Genomic DNA, 19918 nt, shown 5'->3' with positions numbered 1-19918 from the left:
CAAAAATGGTGAGCACTGAGTTTTCCAACAAAATTCGTGTATTATGTAGCATCTGAGGAATGTAGAAAAAGAAAGGAAATCCAAGGTAATAGATAACAAGTGTCCCTTGAGCTAGGCTTACTTCAGGTGAGGAAGGGAGGTGACTTGTCCAAGCAGAAATCTCAAACAGGGGCTTTATGCTGGCTACCACAGGATCCAGTTGATTGCAATGTCTTTGTTTTGGCCACATGATATCTTTTAAAATTTAGACAGGCACTGTTCTCGAGTTTACCCCAGTCTACAACATTCCACATGGTTATACTTGACTTGCTCATTCGTTTGCTTATCATGAAGGCTCTGAAAACTGGTGTTTCTAGACCCTAGAAAATAATTTGTTTATCAGTTTGCTACTTGCAGCGATATTTCATTTGATCAACTTTGGAGGCTGAGGTAGGAAGGATCACAAGTTCAAAACCAGCCTGATGGGATTGGGGTTGTGGCTTAGCGGTAGAGCACTCGCCTAGCATATGCAAGCTCAATCCTCAGCACCACATTAAATAAATAAACAAACAAGCAAATAAATAAATGGTATTTAAAAAAAAAAAAAAACAGCCTCATCAATGTAGTGAGACCCTGTATCAAAATAAAAATTAGAAGGACTGAGGATGTAGCTCAGTGGTGAAGTACCCCTGGGTTCAGTCCCCAGTCAGAACAACAGCAATTGTCTGCACTTGGCTGTACTATAAGATCTTGTAACCTCTTGTCTGCTTCTCTAGAAAAATGTTTTAAGTTACAGATCTTTAGCACCCCTTGGAAGTCTATCTTTTATTTCCCAACCTCAGAAAAAAATAAAAAGAAAGAAGAAGTATGGCTTTTATTTAAGAGAATAATTTATTTGGTATTAAAATGTCATACAAAGTTTTTGCCAAGTATTCATTATAAGAACTGTATTAAATCTGTTTCTAGAAAGCCAAGATGGTACTTTGTCTCTAGGTTGGCTAGATTTTATTCCTTTTTTTTTTACCTAGGTCAGATCAAATCTAATTAAAATTGTTCTTCTGCTTTATCTTTTATTATTTAAACACTCATTGCCCTCTGTGGTCTCACTAATGGACTAATTTCCTGAGATTATAAATTGGCATGCTTTCATTTCCAGATTGCAGCCTCTCTGTCATCATTTTTCCAGTTTTTTTTTTTGACATGTTTGTTTTATGCTGTATCACAAATGGATTTCCTCATTTCACCTTCTATGAAGTCATATGTCCCCTTATAATTAATGAATAAACTGTGCATCCAAGGATATTTATCCAACGGCACCAATCAAATTTTATATTTTTCAAAAGCAGCCATGTCTTTAAAATAAGAGTTGGCAAGTCAAGTTTGGTTGTTTTTTTGTTTTTTTTTTTTTTTTTTAAACAATGACTGTAGCCCATTTCCCAAATTAGTTGAAGTCAGTTTTTTTTTTAATTACTACAGCAATTCTGTACCATAAAGTTACTACCAATATTATTGCCAATTTTTTTGGCTATTATACTCTTTCTTATTATAACTTAAAACTTGGACCAGAAAAGTATAGAAAGAGCATAGTTTTAAAACATACAGCATAACTTTTTTTTCTTTTTGTAGCATTAATCTTATCACTGGTCATTTAGAGGAACCAATGCCAAACCCCATAGATGAAATGACAGAAGAACAAAAAGAATATGAAGCCATGAAACTTGTCAACATGCTTGATAAACTTTCCAGGTATTGTATTCCCATCCATTTTTTGCTTGGTTTCTAAAAATGTTCTATTTCTTTGTCTCTCTCACTGAGAGTTACCATAGAACAGCAACTCTGGAAATCCATGCTGATTGAAACAGGGTGGCCCACGCAGCAGTAGTTCAGACACCTCTTGGCTACCATAGTTTTTCTACATGTGCCGCTTCTGGATGTGCATTCTTAAAACATAAGCTAAGATAGTAACTATTAGGTCACTGTAATATTTAACCAACTAACCTCCCTATCTTCAAAAAGATGCTATGAGTTAGGTTCAATGATTTTGCTGCTTCTTGTATTTTTGTTTTAGCCTGTTTTTGTTTTTGTTCCAAATCATTATGCGCTTTTCTTTCCTTTCATTTTTGATGTGCGAGTTTGCAATTCTGCTTTTTTTGGGTTGCTGCTAAAACCAAGAATTCTGAAATGTAATGCATCCAATAGGAAAAAGTGAAAAGAAATAGCTCAAATGAAGGATTTTCTGAAAGCAGGCACTTGTATTAATTAGAGGTTCTAAAAACAATCTGCCCTTCCCCTCTTGCTTCATGTCTCCTTGCCTTCCAAAAAATAACCAGTTTTGAAAATAATTAAACCACATATATACTAATCAGCAACAAGTCATCTTGGAGGAGTTATTTGAAAAAAAAAAATCCTTTCATACTTGGCTGAATTGCTCTAATTTTCCAGTCATACATTGAGTCACTGTCTCCTTAAGCCATCTTGAGTGAGTGCTTCTGTGTGTTGGTGGCATCTACCATTTTCAGGTGAATTTCTTCTGGTCATCTCCTCTTTCATAGTAGCTATGTGCAGGGGGCGGGGGATGTGAAAAAAAGAGCTAGTATCCCTCAATCAAGAGAAAAAGCAAGTTGGATGTGAAGCCAAACTGGGAAAAGGAAAGGTCTAACAAAGAAACAAATATAGGTGAAGGGTAGAACAGGAGGCTTAGAGTAGAAATAGGCAAGAACAAGAGACTGATGTGGGAAGGATGACAAGTATGGGTATTTTGACACTGCACTCTGAGCTTTTAAATGATGCCAATAATGTGGTAGAAGTTGTTTAGAAATAAGTAACTTCATTATCTACAAAGTGTAACTACAACTCAAAGACTGCCAGCTTACCGCTTTTAAATATCTGTCCATTCCTAAGAAGGTTAAAGCTTACAGGTAACTGTGCTCACAACCTTCAAAAGACATTTTTAACTGTTTGCAATTATATTCTCCATACCTTTGTATGGAATAGACATTTTCTTTTCCTGAAGGAATTAATAGTCACAGAGAAGATATTGATAGGGCAAACCTATTTAAGGCAGAGTAAGAAGTTCTAAATGAATATATAAAAATAAGATACAGTAGCTGGGGATGTAGCTCAGGGGTAGAGCATATGCTTGGCATGTACAAGGCCCTGGGTTTAATCCCCAGCACCATTTTTAAAAAATTTATTTATACAAAAATAAGATATGAATGTGCTTGGCTGCTTCCAGAAGAGTCTGATGTAACTAATGAAAAAAAAAAGTAGAAGTTGGGAGGAGACCCAACATAGCCCATGTAGTGGAAGCTAGAGGGGGAATTGTTAACAGAGACCTAAATGGAGCATTATTAGTGTTTTAGGACAGTGAAGCAATTAAATATTTCATATTCTGACCAACAATATGAATTTTTAGAAGTTAGCATAGGTGCTCTTCAACTGGCCCATCTACCTTGAATGAATAAAATCCAAGCTAGGAAAAGTAGACGATGGGGGAAAAACTGCCTAGGATAATGCAATATAATCTGGGAACTTGGCTTATCAGTAGATACACTACCAATTTCATAAGGCATCCTAATTACAGGCAAAGAAAACAAAGGTGCTAAGTCCTTCTTTTAATCTCAGTGGAATTACATATTCTAGAAGCTACCAATAAGTAAATACACCAACATTAAGTCTGATGTACTCAACATCCATCTAATTTAAACTATGCCTGAAAGAAGATGCACACTCACCAGCAGGCACCCAGGGATGCCCAACTCAATTTGAAGGTGGTACTGATTTTTGCATGAAAAAGCAAAGCAAATATGTCTTGTGTAGGCTTTGATGGTACTATTTTTGCCATTAAAGTTGAAGCAAACAGCAACCTTGAATAGTCCTAAATCATGTACACTTTTTGCATGATATGTGGTGGGTTTTTACATTGTCTGCCTTTGTGTGCTTTCTAACATTTGCTCCTACTAATAATAGTGAATGACAAAACTGTATGAAGATAAGTAGTGGGCATTCCAAAGCAGGAATGCAAAGAATGTAACCATTCTTTATGCGTCTTACACATTTGTTGTGCTGTATTCTTCATTAGTCTTAAGTTTCTTCTCTCTTTTCACCTTTTTTTTTTTTAGGTTTAAAAAAGTCATTAAGCCAAAATAGACTAAATTCAGTACAATTCAGGGAACATTTACTGAACAGATACTCTGTGCTACACTGTGCTAGGACCTAGCCAAGGGAGATACAGAGGTAAATGGGACAGTCTCTGTCTTTAGAAAACTCACATCCTAACAGAGTGTGATCTATTCTAGAACACAAAGTAGAAGAAAATAATGACAAAATGAGGTCTATGTTGAACTTAAGCACCCAGGAAAAGGAGCAGTTCATTCTGTTTGGATGATTTAGGTTGTGTTTCACAAGGAAGGTAGTAGCATTTGTGCTGATCATTGAAGTTTAAGAGAGATTTAATGGAAAAATGACTATTCATTGCAGGTAAAGAAAATTTTAATCTCATTAGTAAGATAAGTCTTTGGTATTTGTATTCTTTATCTTTCTTCCAAAGAGCTCAGGTTATTTTATCATGATTTGATTAATATTACCAGATTTAACATTGGGGGAAGCAAGGACCAAAGAATTGACCAAAACATTTCCAAGCTATTGACTGATGATGATCCATTTCCTTTTGACGGTTTACAAAAACACTTTCACATACATCTTTCTAGCTTCATAATAAAGTGAGCCTAGGAACTTCATTTTCCAGAACTCAAGATCTGTCCACTGTGTTACTGTGTCTGTCTGTTACAGGAAGTGTTTGCCAGAATACTTCCTAATCACTCTCTCAGCATTGTACTATTGGTTAGTTCCCTCAACTGTCACTCTAGGAAGTTCTGCATTCAACCAAGCCTTTATTGTGCTAAAAGTGTACTTCACCTTTGTCTAATTAACTTCCTTTCTCAAAATGAAATCATTTTCTCCTGCACCTGAATTGAAAGGCATGTGAGTAAAGGATAGGGTTGGAGGTGACGTGGCCAAGGAATGGACACTACACACTTCCTTTTTTCCATCCATAGGAGAGCAGATGTGAAGGACCTGCACCAGGATGGTGGTTAGCAACAATGGCCCGTGCCAAAGCACTTACCAAAGTGATGACTAAGGTTGGTCATGCCAAGTACTGTTACTGAGCCTGGTGTAGGGTATAGATGTTATTCACTATTAAAAAGTGTAAAACCACCAATGTAAAGCTTAAAACTACATTTCAATTTTTCCCCCATGCTGGACTTAGCCACTGTCTCAAGGAGCTCACCACCTTAGCATCTTTATCTCAGCTAGACTTCCAAAGACAGTGGAGAGATTAGTGCTCATATATTTTCTTTCCATTGAATGCCAAATGATTTAGTAGTATTTTAAGTGATTTTGTATTTCTTTAGTATAAGGATTATCTCTGTAACAGATGTTTATATAAACCCTTGTATAGGAATTGGCAGTATACTTGGAGGTCTTCAGAGTTGGAGAATCACCTGAACCCTATAATTCCCTTCATATCTAGCTATAATATAGTGCCTTGAACCTTTGGTTTCTCCAGTGCATGATGATGAAATGATGAAACAGGTGGTCCCCAAATATGAAGGTCAGGTTTCTTGCTCTATAAAGTAGCCTACATGGTTTAAGACTTTGGAGCTTATTTTGTCAGTTCCATTTCTTATCCAGACTTGATAAAAGTCAAGGCAGAAAGAGAATTCTACAAAGCACTGTAGACCATGACTAGCCAGTTTAAATATTTAGTGCATAATTTCTTTACCATGGAATGATAATTAAAATATTTATCAAACATAAGAATTGAAGCCTAGGCTGGGCACGGTAGCATATGCCTGTAATCCCAGCAGCATGGGAGGCTGATGCAGGAGGATCACATGTTCAAGGCCAGCCTCAGCAACTTGGCAAGACCCTGTCTCAAATTAAAAAATTAAAAAGAACTGGGGATGTAGCTCAATGGTAAAATCCCTACTAGAGATGAGAACGTTGATTGTGTGAAAACAAGCCCAGTGTGCCTGAGAGCATTGCGTCTGCTTGGATGCACCAGGCAGCTCACATGTGATGATGCCTGCTCCAGAAAAGGGCAGAGAACATCCATTAACATAAGTTTAAATTAACCAAGGGAATGATATTCCAAGTAACAGTTTTGTTTTGAATTTTTAAATCCTTAATTGATGCCAGAATTGATTAATCCTCCACTCCACCCTCCCTCTATCACTGTTTAACAAGGTACATTGCCTGTTTGCTTTTATGTTCTACCATTAAAATCTGTTTTAAAATTTATATGTATATAAATAAATTATTGTCCTACCATTTCTTCTTTCTCCCATCCACTCACTTAGCCAAAAATTTGTAGTTTTTCAAAAAATTTTATTTTTTTGCCAGCCATAATGATATTTGGATGTGGCTTTCTTAATAAATGCAAGTGCCAAATATTTAAAAATTCCTTTATTTCAAAGGTCATGTTTTAAAACTACTAAGGCTGAGAGTAATTTAGTACTGAAATGTAACAGCTATGTAGTTTTTCCTTAAAAATATTTTATTCTTCTTAACCAAATATCAACAACTATGATTACATCTATCTTGTGATGAGTTAGTCAAGAAAATGTTTTTCAGAGACATGATCCAATTCTTAAAGCACTGTAAAAACTGTTGTAGGTATTAATGTATAAAGATCTAATTGGTTCCATCAGAATATCCTTCAGATCTGCACTCTCCAGTACGGTAACCATTAGCCTTACATACTGTTGAGCACTTGAAATGTGGTTAGTCCAAATTGGGATGACCTCTAAATGTAAAATATTCACTGGGTTTCAAAGACTTAATAATAATAAAAAAAACAAAGAATGTTAAATATCTTACTAATTGTTTAATATGGATTACCTGTCAAAATGATATTTTTGATCTACTGAGTTAAGTAAAATACATTAAACAGCAAATTTTAACTATTTTTTTCAATGTGGCTACTAGAATATCAATATTACATATATAGCTTACATTGTCTTGCATTTTATTTTTATTAGCATTGCTCTCCATCATTAAAATGTACTGTAAGGTTGCTTGGAAATTCAATTACCGGGACTTGGATCCAGTTAAATTAATAACATACAGGGGCAAGGGAGGGTTAATTTGAGAAACTCAGTAGTTCTATCATTAGGTTATAGAGGACCTTTCCAGTGGTAAGATACCTGAGTAGGGGGCCATATTCCCTGTGGTATGAGGTAGCCTCCATATTCCCTCTAGGTAGTCAGTGTCTTTTAGATCTGTAAGAGGAATGACTGCTTGGAGTTCTTGGTTAAAGCACTAGCTGAAATGGCTTTTGACCCTTAGAAAAGGATAAAATAAGAATAATCTCCACTAGCTGTTTATAAGTTAAAAGTTTTTTAACTTTTAAGCATTCCTAATTGGGAAGAGCATAAAAAGGACTTCTTTTTTTTCCAACAGTGTCAGTTAGCATGCTAATTGCTTCATGTTTATTTTGTCAATTTGGACTATAGGGTAAAAAAGTTCTGAGTAGATCACCAAGAAATAATAAAGAACACCATCACCTAAGGATAAAACTGAATTTTATTCTTCTAGCACTGTTCCTAAAATCTTTCTCTATATTTTCTTAACCATGCTGTTTAATATGAGGTGGGCAGCAAATTTTTAGAAGCTTTGCATGCAATCTTCTAACAGAAATGAGAGCAATAATAAAACACTAATATTTACATAGTGCTTAACTGTAAAAAGTGCTTCCATATATATTATCTCCATTGATCATTAAAATAGAGGTATTTTATTAAGAGGTATTTTATTAAGAAGTAAATGTATCAAAGATTAAATAAATGAACCCAGATCAGGTATCTAGTTAAGGATATCTACCAGGACTTGGTTCTCAGTCTTCAGACTCCAGATATTATACTGTTTTGCAAACTTACCAACAGCTCTCAAAAGATTGTCAGTCTGATTATTTTTAAATAAAACTTTTAAATTTTAAACAAATGTGGAGCACAAAAGACCAATAGTAAGCACAAATGTCTACCTTGAAAGAAAATTAAGATGTGGAAAACACAAGCATCATGCAAGCTGCTTTTCATCCCATAGCTGAGCTCTTATCAAAGATTAGATCACGTGCCCAAGAAATACTTTATATTATATGAGGGAAACCATAACATTTCTGATTCTGTTAATACAAGGTTTGGTTTTTTTATTATTTTAAAGAGAAAAACGAATAATGAGTATTCTAACATTCTTACATGTTATTACACTAATAAAACCTAACCTTTAGACATCCCAATTACCTTTACAAAGTCAAATGACATGGTAATATGAGCAGTATACCATATCTAGTTGTTTTGGGAGTAATATTTTACTTTCCCAGCAGTACCTAATCTCAAAGCACGATGGTGAGAGATAAGGAGAGACACTCAGAATCATTTATGAAAGATGCAGCCAGAAGACCTCATATTTGCTATGGAAGAGCCACCATACCCTCCTTCCTACTGTGTTAAAAACTTAGTGAAAGATCAATAGAACTGGTCAGCACTCAGAAGCCACTAGATGAAAGATGCAATGAAAGAGGGTCAGGGTCCAAGCCCAAAGGATACTTTCACAGTATCCAATTGAGCATGATAACCAGTCTCAAAGGTTATATAATTTCTGTGAGAAAAAGGGGTTAAAAACACCTATACTAAGTCACAGCTTATTGAAAAGTCCATTGCACTGCAGTGGATCATAAGCAGTGTCCTAGACTTGGAATTATAACTAAGACTATAGAGCTGCTTTCTCCAGACCATCACATGCTCCATTCTAGCAGACATTCTTGGAAGAGCTCTGTGTAATGAAAATGCTTATTTATATACTAGTTTTTCATCCCATCTTTCAAATGTGAAAAGGAATTAAATATGAAATGCCTAATTTAAAATGTCAGGGTCCTTTTTTCCAAGCCAACCTTACATTAAGAGCAGGAATCCCTGAGCCAAATAAATGGTTCCCAATTATCTTGTCTTGGGTTTTGTTATATATTGTTCAGAAGTCAACAAAACAAGTATGTAACAGAACCTGCCTAAATAGCAGCCACCCTCATTAAAAACGGAGAATTAATCAGGGGTGATTGAAGGAAGCAATGCCTCATAGATTCCCCCTACACACACACTTTTCTTCTTTTCTAATCATAGAACAAAATATGTTACATAAAAGGATCGGAACGATTATTCAGTACTCAATTAGAGGGAGGTGAATAGGTCTCTAACATGCTGTTTTATCAAAAGAGCAGACTGGTGTTTGCATGACTGTTGTTTCATTACAGACCCTGTCATTAATTCCATGTGTCAATACTGCCCTGTAGTACACAGAGCAGACAAGAAAGAAGAGCCCTTGAAAACAAGGGAATGATTTTTGAGTCGTTATCAAGCTAAGTGGCAAGCGGGAAGCTGAAACTCGTATAGGTAAATTCGAAGGGACTCTTGGGAGATCTGCAAGTGGGAAACAAGAATGCATTTTACCAACTGCTTAATTATGTCCTGTTTTTCAGCAAGTACACTTGAATTGAATGCTTTGTTTGTATTGCACAAAAACGTGCCGTGGGCAAGAGTATTCTCTTGCTTCCAGGTCAAGTAAGGTGTTCTATACACACACACATCTGACCTATTCTGTAATGTGCAATTGGGTTTGTTAGTATCTGAGCCCCAATTCTGCACTCTCATTTCTGGGGGAAAGAGTCACATAGGAACCAGAGCCCTAAAAAGTGGGACCTTCTCTAAGGTCCTGAGAAGTCATGTAAGCCCAGGCATTCCAGAGTGCCATACCTACAGGAAAATGGTGGCTCAGGAAACTGTTAACATATATCTGGGGAAAAAAACAGCCAGAGAATTTTAAGTATGTATAAATCCCATCATCTCCCACCCCTAGATCATTAAGAAATTTTTTTTGGTTTCCATTAGCAGTTCCAAGGGTTAGGCTGGGGCAAAATAGGGTTTCCTTTTTTGGACGTGCTTTACCTGTGTCCTCTTGCCTGGCCAAGCCCTTATAGATTATGGTTCCTTATCGTTTAGTAAGATCAAATTTCTAAATGATGTTTCGTTCCAGTTGAACATTCTTGGAGGCTTATCTCTTCCCTGGCCAGATGCCTGATCAGATGAGAAGCCCGCCATGATACTGTCACAGTGCCTAGAATGGGCTCTTTATCCAGTAGACATCACTGTACTTTTTGATGATAACGAGGGCAGTCTTAACTTATGTTAAGGCCTGTGTATAGCATTGAAGGTAAGTATGAAGGAGTTGTTGCTATATGAATATCTTAATCCTGATACACATTTCAATATACAGTATCTCCATTTTATAATGATAAAACAGAGATACTGTATATATATTTATACTGTGTGTGTATATATATATAGATATGTCTATATATATCTATATATATACCTGACACCTAGCCATCCTTTTTAGATAGGACTTTCAGGACCAGTAACTCTTCATGAAATGGCCTGTTTATTGAGGGCCATGATGGAATTTGGATCCTTCTGTGTAACACATGCCATTGCTTTGATTTGCCTATATAATCATTTTAACCATCTGCTGGTAGATTGCAGAAAGGGTTTGTGGTCTTGGTGTATGCCAGTGACAGGTAGGTAGGATGTTGTGTTTTATTCTTAGGTCTAGACTCTCTTGACTAGAAACAAAGGCTTAGAGTAATGACTTGGAGTATCTTTAAATTTAGCAGTTTTTCAAATAGATCAAAATTACTTAGTAACCTTATCTTAGACTCTTGAACTTAGTATATAATTTTGGGGATCATCTTGTCCAACCCCTCATTTTATAGATAGGGAGACTCAAGCCTGGAAAGGCAAATGACATGCCCAAGGACACGGAAAAAGTTAGTAAAAGATCTGAGACTAGAATCTAGAGATCTCTCGACCCATACACAAGAAGCTGAATCTAACCCAGTTTATTGTTGGTAATTCTAGGCTGTATAGAAACGGGGTCTGACTTCTGGGCCATCAGAATGTCTGATGACCTTGACTCATCAAGGAAATAATTACAGTTAAAATAATATGAGAATGATTTCTGACAAATGGTTCTCTACTATTCTCCCTTTATGTCATGACCCATGTACTGTAGTCTCTCAGTAAACATTTACTGAGCACCTACTATGTCCTGTTTCTATACTAGGTACTGGCAGATTACAGCCAGATAAGACATGGACTCTGCCCTCAAGTTGCCCACAGTCTAGTGAGAACAAGAAATCCCTGGAAAGCATAATTCAGAATTTCATATGGAATATGAACACCTTTCCAAACTCTGTTACTCTTGATGAAAGTGAATGTTTTACCTACAAATTTAGCTTACCTCTTGTTCATGGTTTAGTTATTAGGAGTCCTATAAAACACATGCCTTTTCTTTTTGTGAAAATGCAAGATGATATCAAGTGCAAGAAAAGTGTAGTTCATAGACCTTATTGAAGCTCTACTCTCTGCAAGGCACTGTGCTAGACACGTAGGGATATGGGAAATGAATAATTAGAGCAAATATATTTTTAATATATTAGAACAGTATTGTTTCATAGCTTTCAAACTTTATAATGACAATTTTTTTTTTTAATATTCTTAAATATTGGGGCTCTTGAAATAGAAGACAAAAATACCTTCATACTCAAATCCAGACTTGTCAGCCTAAGATTCAGGTCTCCATTCAGATCCTCTTTCATACCCCATATCTCTTGTGAGCTTTCTTTTTCCTTTTCCTCTGCTAAACCTGCCTGCTTGGCAATCCCTGCACACAACTAACTCTTGCTTCTGTGCCTCGCCCGACTAATCCTTCTGCTTTGGGGATGCTTTTCTTCCCATGAATCCATGTCCATCGCTGCCATTATAGCCTGACCCTGAGTCCACCTCCTGCAAGGAGCCTGTAGTCAGTGTCCCTGTCTCCTTCTATGTCCCTCAGACATGCATAGCCTATATGATTGGTGGAGGAACATTTCTGTGGTATGCATTAAAGCTTCCCATTCTCTGTCCACATCTTTCTGATTAGATACAACAGAAAATAATGAAAGCAGTCTAATATAAACATGTTTTTGCCAAGCCTTTTAGGAGCGATTCTATAACAAAGATTTCATTTTGGTGTTTGTGGGCTATAGTTATAGACTAGAAAGATCAGAAAATTAGGATGAGAGATTGAGAAACTTGGGTTCATGGAAAAGTCTCATGTCTATAAATGATCATTTCCTACTCCCACTCAGGACAAAAAAATTTCCTTTAAGCAAAGTACAAATACAATGAGGGTGGATCCATGACTGTCACACTCAGGGAAAGCAGGGCTCTGCTTGTCAATCATCTCAAGCTTATTGATCTGCTGTTCTGTAATTCTTTGAATATTGTTTAATGTGTATGTGTTTTATCTTCTGAACTGACTAAAAGCTTCTTGAGGACAGGGACCATGTCTTTTTTTTCTGGTTGTTTGTTTTTTGTTTTTTTTTGTTTTGTTTTGTTTTGTTTTTCTGTTTTTGCTTTTGCATATTCTTCCCCAACTTATTCCTGACTGGCATAGGGAAAACCTGGAAGCATATAGGAACAGGAATGCAACTTGTGAGTTCCAACTACATCTAGCCATTACACTTCCATACTTGATATGTATAATAGTCTTTGCCCTCATGACAACTTAAGGAGGTGGGTATTCCTATCCTAATTCTACAGATATGGAAATTGAAGTTCAGAAAGTTCAACGTCTTATGGTTAGTGAGTGTTGGATCCAGAATTAGAACTCAGATCTGACTCCAAAACCTGTATGAATTTTTTATTACATCACAATCATGGTAAATGTTTGAGTCCTTTACAGTTCACAGAACTCCTTAATTTACATTATTATTGCTATCGTTACTGCCACTATTATTACTAATATTATAATTATTCCTTACATCATTACTAGGAAGTAGGTAGTGCTAGTATTATCATGACCCCCCATTTCACAGATGGGGAAACAGACCCAGAGACATGCCCGAGATCACACAGCTGGTAAGTGGAAGAATCAGGACTTCATACAGACCTCCTGACTCCACAACCTGTTGTTCTTTCCACAAGGTCAAGTTGCTGCCTTAACTCATTTGCATGAATGCATGATGATGTGGCAGTGCTCACTGATGCCTTCCTGCAGAAAAGCCAGTACACCTGAGCCATGCAAAAGAAAAAAGAAAAATAACTCATACCTTCTGAGGAGCTTCCATTTCCATGGAGGGCTGATACAAAGCACCAAAAATATAAACACTTAAATAGTTCACAAGTGAGAACTAGAATACAGGGCACTTTGTTCTATGAATGAATTCCCATAACTTGGCAAAAAAGCTATGTGATATTTTTCCATCGTAAAGTAGGATTAGGAAATAGGGATGAAGCTTACAGACATGATTTGAAATGTTCCCCCTGGGTTTAGATGAGAAAGTGCTAGACGCTTATACAAGTTGGTAGCTGTCCTCAGAATCTTCCTGTTATCAAAGAGGTGCAGTAGTATTCGTCCAAGGGATGATGATATGTCTACCCAGCATATCATCCTTGGTAGATGATATCCTGTCCTTGGTAGAATCCCTCTAGTCCCATCTGCCAGGCCTACTTCTATCTCTCCCTACCCTGCTGCCCCTACCCCCACCTCCCTGCCCTCAGTTCACCAAGCCCTGTAGGCCTTTGAACTTCCTCATTCTTCAGTCTCCATTCCCAGCAAGTTGTCCCCCTTCTCCTTTTGCCTCAGTTGTTTGTATGTAGTGTACAGTACCACAGTTCTTCAGCACAATCACTTAGAACTAGGAAGATATATACTGTAAATTGTAACTATATAATTTGTGCATGCTAGAGACAAGTTTTAAAGTAAACAGGTGGTTTCTAACTCTCCACCAGACATTTCTACCTGGTTGTCAAATGGGCAACTCAAGCTCTTTGCATACTGAAAGATAGCAGTGTCCCCCACCAAATCTGCTCTGTCTCCCTTCTTCTGCTTCAGTAGATAATATCACATCCACTTGGCCATCCACCCCACAGCTAAGGGACTCTACTCCTTGCCTTCACCGACCCTTTCCCCTCTGGGGGTCATTAGATCTCCCTCAGCAGTGTTGCCTTCTGTTCCCACAACCTCAGCCATACCCCAGCTCTGTCTCCTCTCCCACACAGCTGTTAGAGTAACCTCCTAAGGACTTGTCTCTCTGCCACCTCTTCCAGTGTGGTCTCCCACACTGCTGCCAGAGGAAGCAAAACTGATCGGATACTCTTTACAGGATGAAGTCTAAGCTCCTTACTTGGGCATTTAAGACATTTGACTATTGGGTGGCAGATGACCTTTGTATCTGCCCCTCCTGCTGCCCCTTCACTGAGCCCCTTCACTCTGCAAACACCAGGCCCTTTTCCAGCTTTGTTAGAGCACACTGATAGAAAAGATGAACTGGCACAATCAGAAGAGGTCTACAAAAGCACCACAAGGTGATGGGACCACATTCTGTGTGGTCCCATCACCTTGTGGTGCTTTTGTAGACCTTTTGTAGGCTCCTGACATGGTCTCCTTGTCCTGAAACGTGTACCCTTTGCCTAGCACAGGACCCCTTGGTGGCACCTTTCCCCCCCTCCCCCAGGCATTTGGTTGGTGCTTCATCTCAGGAGCTGCCACAGTTCTTGGTTCATAATTCTCTCATAGCATCTCCCCCATTACGTTCCAAGTTATTTTCCATATATTTATTTTACTTGCTCATCAAAGGCAGCAGCTGTCCCCAGTCTTCCTTTTCTTCCCCAGTATGTGACATAGTTCCTGTCACATAGTTATTGAACAGATGCTGAACAAATGCACTCAGGGTGTGCTCCGCCAGAGCAGTTAGGCACTTAGTCAGATGTGTTGTGCTGCAAAGAGCACTGGACTGGGATCCAGAAACCCATGTCCCAGTTCCAACTCTGCCACTAGATAAGTGACCTTGGGTAAGTCACTCAGTCTCCTCTATTAAAGAAAGGGGTTGGACTAAATGATCTCTGCGGCCCCTTCCAACTTTAATTGATTTAATTGATTTTCACTCCATTTCTTGGATCAGGAAACACCGCCTACTTTATAATATTCGAGAGCTTCACTGTAGCCAGCTAGCCGGCCACCACATTTCCCAAACAGATTTTTCAGATCTCAGAAATAGTCTTTCATGCAGGCCAGAGCTTCTCCAGGAGGCTGCTCTTGGCCTTACCAGCAATCACTGAGCTTTCTCACCCCTCCCCAGGTTTTGGGTGCCATCACTCAGTCGTGTGGCTACCCTTTCCCAGGAGGGAGCCCCTCTTTGTGCTGGCCTAAGGGAGGCAGGGGGAGAGGAAGTGTTTCCCTTCACTGCATGTCCCACCAGTATCACAGCTGCTGCCATCATGTTTTGGGGAAGCAATACCCATTTCTGTGAGAAACAAGTTTTAAGCAGCTCATGGCCCTCTTAAGTATACTGCTGACCTTTTGAGGATGGGAGGAGGACTGGAGTTAGCAACTCCACAGGTACATTTGCCATAATCTCTGTGTAATAAACAAGAGTCTATGAAAAGATGAAATAAATCTTTCCTGATGCTTTTTGATTGGTTTAATCAATAATTAATCATCTTCAGATGAGGCTGTAACTTGTGGAGTAGATATAATTGGATTAGCTGGAAAGAGGCAGTTGGGGAGCTTTGAAGAGATTAAAATGGCTGTCAGTCCCATAATTAAACTGCCACAAACAAAAGCAATGGTGTTTTAAACAAGAAGAAGGGAAAGAACAAGCAACAGACAGAAAAGGGAAGAAAAATGGGGAAGAAAATCAGGAAGACCAACTGATTTGAAATGAATCAACAAGTATTTATGTATCACTAAAGACTGAAGGCAAAATCTAATCTGACAGATTGATTCCATTGAATGAAATGCATACATACCAAATAAGCCATTTAATTATAGGCCTGGGGCAGGTGAAGTTTCACAGCTTTAGCTTCACTAAAACAAAACAAATCCACAAAAGGGGGAGGAAAAGTTACTTATTGAAAACAGAAGAGACCTGCTCCTTGTCCTGAGCCCATTTAGACCTTGACTTTTCATACTTTTAATTGGCTTAGTAGGTTTGGCCTGTGTGAATGAAGTCTTTTATCTCTTTTTCTTTCCATGCCCCTTTCATCTTTCCTATTACAAACACACAGAGAGAGCTTGAGAGAAAATACTTTGGTTTTTAAAGACTTTTCTTTTAAAAGGATGTGGATTTGGGTGGGGGGAGGGGCGTGTGTGTGATGCTGGTGAATACTTTTTTTCCTCTCTTTTATCTCTTTTTCCAGAGAGGAGTTGCTTAAACCAATGGGACTAAAACCTGATGGGACAATAACGCCTTTGGAGGAAGCACTCAACCAGTACTCTGTCCTGGAAGAGACCAGCTCCGACACAGACTGAAAGCATCACCTGCTCAGCTCCCAGTATTGCTTTTATCAGCATCTTTTCTCTGTAGCTCCAGGGGAATCTTTTCTCTAAAACATTTATGCCCTTGCTTTGGCTAGAAACACATTAACTGGTTTACTCATTGAGAATCCAGCGTATTTAAGAGGTGATCCTGTGTTTTTTGCGATATCGAGGCATTCATACAGAGCTGCAGTGAGGCAGAGTCACAGGGACTAGAAGCAGAAAAACAGTAATTCCATTTCATCAGATGGAACGAAGAACTTCATTCTGTAAAGCAGCCCTGGCCGAATCTGGCCATTCTGTTTGCCAAGATTCTTGACTGAAGATTTAGCCAGGTCCTTCCTCTCACTTGGGTGAGCAGCCCCTTCTGAGTCTCTCGAGCAGCCAGAGGCACATGAGAGCAGAATGAGCTAGTAAATAAGGACTGAGGCAAGTGACTCCTTAGGTCAGTACTGACTAAATGGAAGCCAAGCAGCTGCTCTGTAAACCTAGCCCCACTCTTCAATTTTATATACATATAGAAGCACACACACAAACACACACACACAGGCCCCAGACTTACAAAACTGACTACACTAGAAGTTTGTATGTCTTAGCTAAAATTTCAGAATACATTTCTCCCTGTCAGGAGTTATGAATGATGGTTTAGTTCCCAGGCAGCTACAGATGCCTATTTATTCCCTAATATACTGAACACTAGTACTGCAGAACTGAACCAGGGTATTACTGAGGTGGGGGAAGCGTGCATTCTGAGGTCTGACTTGGGGTGCCAGTCACATACACACCCTCCATCCCAGTGAGAGAGTGAGGACTCCCTGAGTAATGGGAACTATTTTGTGGCCTCTTCTAGTAGGACAGTCAAAGGCACCCATTTGTACATAAAGGTCATTCCTACATCATGTTTTAAATTGGGGTCAGTGTATATGCTTGTGTGTGTGTATTCTATCTTTCTACCATATGTGATCGGCTTAATGGTAACTTTATTTATTTAAAAAAAAAAAGGAAAGAAACACAAATAGTTACCATTAAACTGATTAAGGCTGTTTATTTTTACTGTTAGAATTGGTCATATGAAGATGTAGAGACGCCGTCATGCCGTAGACAGTGGGCCTAGCTAATCAGTGGCTAAAGTTGGAAAGGGGTTGGTTTCCTTTGATATGTATGTATGTATGTATGTGTGTGGATGCACATGCATATATACATATGTATACACACACATAGATAATGTGCTTAACCACTGCCTTTTAAAACTTTAAATTAAATAAAACATTGGGGTTGATTGAATTTAGCCATCTGTGTGTGTTTCTTTATGGCTACACGGGCTAAGCAACACTATTTCATAGTTAATCCTTTTTAAAAATGTTTTTCCAACCATTATCTTAACTTCTCATCATAATAGCCTTTGTAAGGACAGGTAAAGTATTTGGGGTATTAGCAAAAATGTCATTTTTCCAGAAGTTAACTTCTCTGGCAAAAAAAAAAAAAAAGTCAGGAATTGAGTCTTAAAAGGCCTTGGAGCTGCCAGACAGATGTCACAGATTTCTTGCAACTACTCCTAAGGGATATCCACAAGATTTCACTCTTAGCCTTTTTACTAAAATTTGCATACATCTCTTAACATATTGAGATATCTGCCCCCACACACACTCAAAAAAAAGAGGCTGCTAGACTGAAGTCAGGCAGACTGAAAGCAGAAAAGACCACCGAAAACACTGTGTTAAGATGGGAAGAAACTAGTCAAGGTGAAGCAAATCAAGACTCTCAATTTTGCCATGGGATATTGACCCAGCAAATAAGTGTTTAATAGTATGGCCCATAAACTCATTCTCTGCCCATGAGTTTCTTTAAAGGAATAAATTAGCCAAAATATTTTATAAAAGACCAAGAAGAATAAAGACATTAAGGAATTTCATCCAAAATAGTTGAGGGAGAGATTATGAATGACCTACATTTTAACAACAGTAAATAAAATAAAACTTGACAATTCTTAATTTTAGATTAGTGAAAAGGGGTTTTTAAAAACTTGATATTTTTGTTGTTCTACAAATGTATTTTTTATAATTTCTAAAATCACTTTGGGATGAGTGTCAGCCTGGGGAAGGGCCATCCATCTTGACAGCTCTGCAGAGTGAGCAAGTGAACAGTCTGTTAAGAATCTGTGATTTCCTTTCAGTTTGCATTTCCTATTGCTGGGTGTTAAACTTGGATTTTAAAGAGGGAGAATTTTCAGGGGAGAGGATGGGAGTGACCTCACCTTGCACACGGAAAAGAGCTGACACCAGTGGGTGCTGATGGCACGTGAGCTCTCTTGCATCCCTAGAGCCTCACAGCAAGCAAGAGTCCATCTGTGGCCACCTGACCCCCAGCACGCTCCTTCCCCAGCCCCACTGCACCTGGAGTACACCATGCCTCCCCAGGCTTTGAAGGTGGGGAACAGAGTGGGATGGAGAAGGTGTCTCAGGCCATTTTAAGCAATAGCTGTCTCCGCAGAACTTGAAACATTTTAAAAAATGTTTTAAGCAGGGAGGGGCCTTGGAATGGAAATGTGAATGGGAAGCTTGCTCAGTTAGGTGAGTACTTGATTTCAAATGAAGACCTGGAAAACTTTAGGGTAAGACGGAGGCCAGGGATGCAGGCCCCTCTACCCACACCCCTCCTGACTTCAGAAGTGGGGTGCTAGAGTATGTTGTGAATAAAGCAGTTGAGCTGCTGCTTTGGAAGAACAATTGCCAAATTATTGCAGCCCTTTCGCATGTGTGGTGATCCTGGGTGGTGGGCAGGGCAGATGTTACCCCTTCTTTGGGAATGAGGACATAGGCTTTGCGAGGGACTGAACACCAAGTAGCAGGTCAGTCTTGCCACCTCCCAGACAGGTGTCACTTGCATTCACTTCCTTTTTTTCCCTGATCGTAAAAATAATGTCTGTTTTTTGTAGAAAGCTTGGAAAATGCAGAAAGCAATAAAATTAATTTTACCCAAAATCCCACCACCCAGAGAGAATCACTGTTAACATTTCAGTGTATTTCCTTCCTGTATTTTTTCTATGCATATATAATTTATTTTACTACAAGATTGGGATCACGCTGTACTTACAGATTTGTATCCTGCTTTCTTTAACATATTGTGAGCATTTTCCCATGTCAATAAATATTCTTCAAAAGTTAATGGCTATACGATATTCCATCATATGAACTGTGGCAAAGTGATTGCCTACCCAATAGTTTTCCTAAAAAAACATCAAGGCCTAGAGCCCCTGCCCCCAGCCACCAAAAATAAGTTATCTGCTGTCTTCCCACGAGGCAGCAGTGAGCCTCGGCAGCACTGCAGAGTCACAAGATCCGGGGATGGCTGGGAGAAGCAGAGGATCCACCCCATACCCCCGGTCCTGCAGAAGCCTCAGCAGCACACATGACTGATTATCAAGGTAGCTCCACAGCTTTCAAGAAGAGCCATTTTAAAGGTAGCAAGAGAGCCGGACAACTTAGAAATGTCTGCATGTTCTAAAAAAAAAACGATGTCAACCTTG

The 19918-nt window shown here is 38.6% G+C and overlaps 1 protein-coding gene across 12 annotated transcripts in view; it reads left to right on the top strand.

Moving 5' to 3' along the window:
* Ric8b (RIC8 guanine nucleotide exchange factor B) overlaps positions 1–19557 on the top strand; it is a 114256-nt gene extending 94699 nt beyond the window's left edge. For 4 of the 12 annotated variants that reach the window (XM_015482808.2, XM_048802564.1, XM_048802597.1 and 1 more), the window contains 2 exons: positions 1606–1725; positions 16275–19557. In XM_015482808.2, the coding sequence (XP_015338294.1) occupies positions 1606–1725; positions 16275–16386 (232 nt within the window). In that variant the 3' untranslated portion in view covers positions 16387–19557. Of the gene's footprint in view, positions 1–1605; positions 1726–5036; positions 9429–10068; positions 10246–16274 lie in introns of all 12 variants that reach the window. The other 8 variants (XM_048802580.1, XM_048802583.1, XM_048802602.1 and 5 more) reach the window with 6 other exon arrangements.
* The last annotated feature ends 361 nt before the right edge of the window (positions 19558–19918 follow it).

This window comes from Marmota marmota, unplaced genomic scaffold (assembly GCF_001458135.2).
Source record: "Marmota marmota marmota unplaced genomic scaffold, marMar, whole genome shotgun sequence".
Classification (NCBI taxonomy): Eukaryota; Metazoa; Chordata; class Mammalia; order Rodentia; family Sciuridae; genus Marmota; species Marmota marmota.
The sequence above is the reverse complement of the archived record's forward strand: the minus strand, read 5'-3'. Positions and strand labels throughout refer to the sequence as shown.